This window comes from Neodiprion virginianus, chromosome 4, assembly GCF_021901495.1.
Source record: "Neodiprion virginianus isolate iyNeoVirg1 chromosome 4, iyNeoVirg1.1, whole genome shotgun sequence".
In the NCBI taxonomy this organism is placed as follows: domain Eukaryota; kingdom Metazoa; phylum Arthropoda; class Insecta; order Hymenoptera; family Diprionidae; genus Neodiprion; species Neodiprion virginianus.
In genome coordinates this window covers 2,100,019-2,108,513 of record NC_060880.1, presented here as the reverse complement: position 1 = coordinate 2,108,513, position 8,495 = coordinate 2,100,019, and the positions used below count along the sequence as shown (strand labels likewise).

At 43.8% G+C, this 8,495-nt stretch overlaps 1 protein-coding gene across 1 annotated transcript; it reads left to right on the top strand.

Moving 5' to 3' along the window:
- Positions 1-331: 331 nt before the first annotated feature.
- Positions 332-2,382, top strand: LOC124302014 (solute carrier family 22 member 5-like). Its single transcript, XM_046757752.1, has 4 exons — positions 332-363; positions 554-779; positions 851-1,087; positions 1,159-2,382. Exons 1-4 carry the CDS (start codon positions 332-334, stop codon positions 2,380-2,382), a joined length of 1,719 nt encoding a protein of 572 aa, XP_046613708.1.
- The last annotated feature ends 6,113 nt before the right edge of the window (positions 2,383-8,495 follow it).

Sequence of the window (8,495 nt, the reverse complement as noted above, 5' to 3'; positions counted from 1 at the left end):
TTTCCCAAGGCTGCGTGAGCCATCCTCGTCGCCGAGTTGACCCGTCCCGTCGGCCCGAGCTAAGCCCCCGGATATTCCGGCGACTTGAAAAGGGCTGAGGAAGCTGGGTCGAATTACGCCGTGAAATTAACGAGCTCGAGAGTTGTTAAGACCTCGGAAAAACAGAGACGATCGCCTTCGGCCTCCGAGAATTAGCTCGTTAAACATTCATAACACCCGAGATCCACCGACGCTCAAATGTCGTCGTACGGCATCTTGACAGTTCCAAGGACTCGACGCGATCATGCGATTCAATTGTAAGTCCTAACGACCGTGAATCCGGTTCACCGCGATGAGGGCGTCAGCAGTGGACGTCGAAAGAGCGTAAGTCACAGCCCGGGGGTCGACTATGTAATTCCACATGTCCCACCATCCAAGCATTCTGATTGGTTTGCAAAGTTTAATCAACGAATCAGAATGATTGGATGATGAGCAATATGAAAAGTGAAATTACACGACCGACCCTCTGATTGAAAGGATTCGTCTAACCCCGACGACGCGTACGCCCTTACAGGGACCGGGACGTTGTCGTACCGTCCGAGGAGCTGATAGTAGCTGCGGCCGGATTCGGCATCTGGCAGATGATCATAGCCGCGATTTCGTGCGCAATGATCATGATCCACATGCTGAACGGGAGTCTGGAACCGGTACAGCACTTGGCCGGATGGTGGTGCGAAAAGCCCGCGACTCTTCGGAGCTGGACAAACCAGGAATGGATTACTTACAGCCACGCAGACGCGGTATGCCCATTAACCCGCCAGATTATCCCTAGCAGAAACGTTTTCATCGCCATTATTCGCGCTCCGAACAGCCCAAACTAGACGACGAAGTCGCAGGATTTGCTGGGACACGTAAAGCCATAAGACTCACTCCGGAACTATGGAACGATCGATTCAGGGGTTGCCGCATGTTCAGGTATGACTTCGCCTCTTTAAGGGGTGTTCCATTCGAACGGAGTCCAACGATAAATCGACTCAACGAGGCTGGTACGGTAAAGTGCAAGAGGTTTCATTATAGCAGAAAATTCGGAAGGACCGTCGCCGAGAAGGTTCGCGTTAAATATCTATGCAGCCATTGGTATGTGGGTACGTCCTCTTCTATCTATTCCTCTTCCTGCAGTTTCGTATGGCATGCAATCCGGAGTACGAGCGTGCGCTGTGGGAAGTGCTTATGATATCCGGTAAGATCACGGGTTACCTGACCTTCGGTTGTTTGAGCGACCGGATTGGCCGTCGTCCCGTCCTCCTGATCGCGAGCGGAGTGACTCCGTTTACAGCAATGGGTCTCGTCTTCTCTCCGAATTACGTCACGTACGTGGTGGTCCGGACTTGTCACAGTTTTTTCCACGGTGGCTTCATCGTCAACTTCATTATGGCAGCCGAACTGAGCAGCAACGTCGCACGGACTCGGATTATGGCGTTCGCGTGTCTCGCTTACGGCCTCGGCGTTGGGGTGACACCGACGCTCCTCGAGGCGATGGGATCGATGGACCATTTGTTACTGGTGATCAACGTTCCGGTCGCCGCATTTTTCTTGGCCCTGGTCTTCTTCGTGCCTGAATCACCTTGCTGGCTCTTTTGCACGCGGAGGTCGGCGCAACTTGGCGCGGTGATCCAAAAGGCGGGCAAGACGAACGGCACCCCAATTCCCTCGGACTTCCACGTGGTCTACGTCGAACACAGCGACGTGGAGAAGCAGCTGTCCCGAGGGTGGCCGAGTTTCTGGAATCTTCTGAAAGCCTCTGGGGTAGCCTGCGAGATGATCAGCATCGGGTACCTCGTCTGCCTGTCCGGCGTGATAAATGGAGGTGCTCAGGCGAAGCTGATCTACAACCATAAACGGGTGCCGGTCTGGTATGCGATCATCGGGCACGTAGAAATGGCTGGGATCATCGTCAGCCAGTGCTGCCTCCTTATGATGGGTCACAAGAGGCTCCTTCACCTCACGATATTCCTCTTCCTCATCACCACCTTTATACTGATGGCCAATCTCCAGGACGACTACTTCACCACCACAGGACCCGCCACCACTCTTCTTTCGGCCAACATCTTCGCCGTCGGGCTTGGCTACGGCACCTTGCTCAACTATGGGGCAAGGACCGTGCCTACTCTACTTCGCGGCACTTATACCGGGATGTGGAACGCCCTTTGGGTCGCATTCACCTGGGCAGGGACTCGCCACTTTTACAACTACCCCGGGTTCACCAGCGTCGCCGTCATTTCTATCCTCCTTGCCGCCCTGTTCACTTTCAACATCCATAATGTACTCTGGCGTGAGATGCCCGACACGGTCTTCGATGCCGTCAACTTCAAAGAGTTAGTAACGCTAAATTTTGCATTATGAACACTGGGGTGGTGCTTGTTTAGGGTGGTGACGAATTTTTCCGCCCCGCCCCTAAATAAATTTGGAATAATTCAAAAACAGTTGCCTAATTTTTTCAGATTTTTACCTCAATTCTAAGATTGCTAATTCAGCAAAACCTGACTTTTTATTATTTAGAAGTAGTGCAATTCGTATAGATTGCTTGGTATGATGATGTGTATTTTGCTTCAGTTAGTAGCACTAATGCCCACTAAGACCTCGTAGTTACAGATTTTTTGGAACATTATTACTATTGCAATAAAATATAGACCAAGAAAAAAAAGTTTTTCCAATGTGAGTTGATATAAGAAACTTCAATTACAAATCGGACTGTCTTAGAAACGAGGTAAAAAAAATGAAAAAATAAAGCAATTATTGTTGAATTATTGGAAGTTGATTTGGGTGGTAAGGCGGAAAACATTTGTCAACACCTTAAACAAGGACTACCCTAATGAACACCTTAGTGGGGTGTTTCGCTGATTTCGAAAAAACCAACCTGCTTTTCGAGCAACTTACATTCTACATTTGAAAACAAACTAAATATCCCACGTAGGTACATGTGCATATATTTTCTGACAAGAGATAATCCACCCTTTTAGCAAACCGAAGCCGAAGAGATGGTCCCTGACAGATTCGCGGTTCATCGCTGGTCACTGAGGTCAACGCCTCGAGTAGAAATAATTGTCGAGAAAAGATAGGGTGAACACCCCTGCAATGAAGAGGTAAGCTCTTTTCCTTCGGAAAAACGTTTTGTAAGATAAATGAGAATTGTGGCGAACAATGGCTGAGCCATCATCTTTTATAATGGACAGTTTGCTCTCTACAAAATGATAAAGTAGAGTTCTGCCGCTGCTGCTGCTGCAGCAATGCCTTTGAAATCAGGAGAATAAATTTCAGAAGAAATTCGATTACACCGGCTCTGTACCTCTCCTGTCCTGTGGCCAAATTTTCCTAAATATTTTTCAGCTCATTTTTATACGAGACGTGGCAACACTGTGTTTGGCCAATCGATTTACATAGACGCTGTGGATGTTGGGGATGTATGTCTCTCTCTCTCCCTCTCTCTCTCTCTTTTTCTCCTCCTTGTCTGGGTATATACACACCGAGTTGTCAGTGCTTCGTTCTGTCGGCAAATATTCCATGAATTTATAACGCGAGAGAGCTCTTTTTCATCGGTCGAGTCAGCGGAGGGTAAGGCTAGGTTCCCATTTTAACATCGCTCTGTTGTATGTACCTACACATGCGTACGAACGTCCCGGAATCAACGCTTCTCAACCCTGAATCGGAGCGATCTAAATCTGAAATAATCATAAGAAATCGGAGGATGACCAGCGATCAATTTTTTTGAATCTTGCTTCTACTCACCGTCGTCAGTAACGTAAATTGGGTGAAATAAAAGGAAACGGAAGAGAGGTAATTCTTGTACAATGCAAATTGGCTCTTCCTCTCGACATCAAAGATGTGCTGACAAGGGAGGGAGAGAGGAAAAAGAAGATTCGTTTTTTGCCGCAGGATCCGAAGATTGCATTTATGGTATTACCAGAAGAATGAATCCCATGAGAGAGAGAGAGAGAGAGAGAGAGCTGAGTCTGTAGATACGGCACTTTCATTTACTATGCATTTAATACATCACCTGCGCACTGTTGCATAATGGATTATATTCTCAACGGCGACGACGACATGCTTTATCTCATACCTTTTATCAACGTTTCTCCATTTCGAGAGAAGTAGGTAGTTGAAAGGACACGTCGAATAACTTCGAATAACGATAGTAGCAATTAAAGTAATGATGATGACGTTAACGACGATCGTAACAACAGCATCAAACTAAAAGCAGCTACGATAATAACAACAATAACAACAACAACAACATCGGCAATTGTACCGAACCAAGAATGATGTCCCAGCTCTGCACGTTAGGGACAAAGAAGAGACGGGTTTTCTTCTTATTGCATTATTTCAGCTTTGTCCTTCGTCCCCTCTCCGCCTTCCTCGTCCTCCACACCCCCTCCGATTGCTCTCGGCTCTTCTCGTTCATATATATATATATATATATATATGCGTATTTCAGTACCACTTTATACGTTTCAGCCGAGTCTCTCGTTCAGAGATACCTACATCCTACGGATCTAATTGATGACTTTCAGATTAAGTTACAAATCGACTTCTTTCGACATGTTTCTTCGATCGAATATCACTCGAACTTTTTCGAAGCTGCAGTACACGTCCAACACTATTTGCCATCCTTCTTTCCTTGGGTTGAACAGGGGGCAAGAGTACAAAGCATTACCATAGGAGCCTGAAATTACTGGGTTCTCTATTCTCATCCTAATTATTTCTCGTTGATCGTCGGTATCCGACGTATATTCATGGAAAAAAGTAGATGCAGCAAATTGCGAGAACGGTTAATTTGAAGGCTTGCATGGGGAGAATTTTTGAGGAACAAGTGAAAGAATTCTCATCACATATAATATAGCGAGATAAAATTCAACTCACTCTCCAGCCGCTGGAGAATATGGAAGTCTCTTTTTCCGTGTGCCGGGTTTTTATGCCATTACGAGCCATTTAATCATAGAGGCCACCTCTGTTTTATGGACCCGGTGAACGACTGGGTATAACTGCTACTCCTTTATACCCCTTACAGCATTCCATCGCGTAAATATTTTATTTCGCGCGTGGCCTGCGAATGTTAAGGTTTGGTTTGGTTCGGTTCAATTTGGTCCGTTCGGATCTCTCTCAAGTAGGCAGGGTATAACTAAGTATCGGCATGTCTCCTCGTCAAAGTGCACCAACCAGTCACTGTCGCCATACCCGTCGTCCTCGTCGTCGTCCAACTTCCAGAATTTATGAGCACCAGTTTTTGCATGATTTATAAGGCTAAATTACACTTGTAAATATCGATAAAGCGATCAGATAGCGGACAGTCAGTCGAGCGCTGGACTAACTGATTTATATTCGTTTGTCCACCTTATCCCAAGGATGTCAAAACGCATAACCGACATGGCCTTACTGAGGATCGTTCCAGAAGGACGGATTCAAAAGAATTAGTTAAAGGAAAAGGGTGAGCGTATTTCTGCCCATGCAAAAACCAATTGCTTAATCATGAAACATTGTCAAACGTAACTACTTCGATTCAATAACGGCAATTATCAATTTCAGCACCATCTCGAGTTGGGTTTTTAATTTTTTTTTTTCCAACTACTTGTAACCAAGATAAGTGCACATTTTACAATGCAAGAAAAATTTTCGATTAATCGAATCAATCCAAGACGTGAGAATTCTATTTATAGGACGTCTGTTAACCAGCTTTTCAGCCTAATGAGCACGATCACAAATTTGCCCTTCTTTAAATTTCACTGTGCCACCTATTTTTGAGAAATTGAATACTTTACGTTTGCCTATCGCGTTTGCCACAAAAAATAATAATTTGCTGGATCAGCAAATTTTAGTGTAAATATGTCACAGCAAGAATTTTAAATATCGAAGCAGAAACCAGAACAGTAAAACAAATATTTTGCAAGCATAGCCAAGTGGCGTTTCGATGTAGCAAACCCGGTACTTAAACTTGCAAAATTCTAGCTGTTGTGACAAATTTTTCTGCTATGACTGTGTAGCTCAGTTTATTCTTCACGATTATACGTGGATTCGGTGTGGTTGTGCTCTTTCCCAGAGCCCTGGCAACATTCACAGTAGTTAATTCTTCTACGAGAGGAGAAGCAACGAAATTGCTACAGTGGCTGATACATGGTTGAGCCAAGTTTAGAATCGAGTGTGGAAAATATTCATTTTCGACAAATAGGTAGCACAGCAATACTGAAAATGGTGTAACAAGTTAGTAAGAAAAAAGCAATAAATTTCATCAACCTAATTGAATGTGAAAGAAAAGAAATTAATAGTTGTGCTAGCTCAGGTATCAAATCAGTCACGATTTTCATAAGAATATATGGTACCAACAAATTTAGCGATAAAGTAACTATACAAAAAAAAATCGATTTCCATAAAAATATTCGCCTTAATTTGTTTGTGAAATGGTGAATATTTATCGGCAAGAAAAAACCTTCGATCAAGGAGTGAAAAATATATTTATAAAGCTTGTGTAAAAATTTGAGACTGATCGGTCCAGCCGTTTCCAAGAAATCTTGCTCACCGACTTTGAAAACGTAGTTTTCAGAAAAACACGTGCAAAATTGCACAAGCTCTTGAATATATGTAGATTACGAAATGAAATTTTAAAAAAACGATTTTTGAAAAGTCCCGACCAGACTATAACCCCTTTTACAACTTTCTTTCGTCAGCCTTTTATACACGGAATACGCGGAGTCCTTTCAGCCTGCAACAGCTTGGCACAAGCAGCTGCGCGGCTGGTTCGTCCTCCTCCGAAGAATTTGCGATACGAAGACGAGATCAGGCAGCTGAATCTGGGTCCGAAGAAAGAGGAAGAACCGCATAATTTCGTATTACCATGACATCTCAGAATCCGTGACTCGAATATAAATATACAAAGGAAAAATATCAATCCGTCGACATCATTCCAGGTTAATTGTACATACAGTGAAAGTAGGTAGGTACGTAGGTATGCATGTATGTATGTATGTATGTACACGTGCACGCAAACTCCGTTAGGTGTATAAATCACTCACAAGACGTGTGAAAAAATAGCCGATGACCTTTTTTTCGAGAGCGTGGAAAAGGGATCTCTCTATTTATCGTAGGATCGAAGAGGAAGGTTGATGGTATAAAATGGCTCCTGGGTAACAGGTGGCGGCCACCAACGCGGGCGGGGAGAATATCGTGATGGGCCGAAGACATTGGGTACCTGCCGGCCACCTGACGGTCTCGTGCCCGGAACTCGAAACCCGGCGTAGAGATTCGGTTGCGTATATTTTGGGTATCGCGTTCTAACGCGGCTACCTGATCATTATCGCTTGAAGTGGTGGTTACCTCACGAGAGTGCAGGAGTAGAACGGGGTGCGGACGCACGATGAAAAGCTCAAGAATCGGAAAGACTCCCGCGGACCGTTTAATTTAGTTATTTATAACAACGGAAATACATGTATTATGTATAAAACGATTTTCTTTTCTCGCATGAAATATACCAGTGTGAAATACTTTTTCCTTCTTTATTTACGGTTTGACGAGTTATGCGATCTGGAATTGTTATACGCAATTATCCATTTAACAAAATTGTTCGTCCCTCCAAACATACGCTTATCATCGCACAGCAATTTATTAATTGTTTTCAAATGTCTGACGTTCAAGTTTTGTAGTACAAAGTGTCTTTCGCCTTTCTGTTCTTATCAGAATTTAAAATCCTCTCTCTGTATTTCATTTATTATAATTTTGTGTTTTTTTTTTTTTGTTTTTTTGACAGTGACTTAGCTTTTACGTATGAGTTGTGCTGATAATACGCGAAAGGTGTTACAATGATGGCGACTCGTACATTGCCATATGCCGATCCACGTTCTTTGCGTTTCGAAGATCAATCGATCGATTTTTGTCGTGTTTTCGATATCGATGATTTTGAAATTTATACGAGATCGCTAGGATCACTACCAAGACTTTTAACAACACCGGGATAGGTTTACCCTCGAGAAAATGGTCGAGAAACTTTTTCCATATGAAACCGTCACGGTATGAGTTATACGGTTATGTCGTAGATAGACAACTCTGTTGGATGTCGGGGAATTGCGAATGCTGCGAGGTCAGCAGAGTTGGCTCGGATTGAACGATGGCGAAAATTTATGTGTTTACGAAAAGAGTTGCAGCACAGCTACACGTATAACGATACGTTGCAACTTTTGTTCAACATACGCTATATTGCTTTCAACTTTTTTCCAGTAACGTTACAGACGCTGATCGATGAAATCTAGTCCAGCTACGCGCACTGCAGGCTTTGAAAAATATTCAGAAGTGACGTCTTTTTACCGATGTAATTATTACCAGCGATACCAAGACAGCTTTAACTGTGCTTTTACCAGACTCGGTTACAGATGCAATACACATATGTGATATGGTATGGTTTTACGTAAGTAGGTAACAGACCCCCATCCCTTCCATACACGAGAGCAAATATATTATTCATTTACTTCGTACCT

Excerpts from the sequence above, each read along its gene's own strand:
- LOC124302014 (XM_046757752.1), top strand. The coding sequence starts at position 332 with ATGAGGGCGTCAGCAGTGGACGTCGAAAGAGC. Across the intron at positions 780-850 it reads CTTACAGCCACGCAGACGCG|CCCAAACTAGACGACGAAGT; the intron begins GTATGCCCATTA and ends CGCTCCGAACAG. Across the intron at positions 1,088-1,158 it reads GAAGGACCGTCGCCGAGAAG|TTTCGTATGGCATGCAATCC; the intron begins GTTCGCGTTAAA and ends CTCTTCCTGCAG.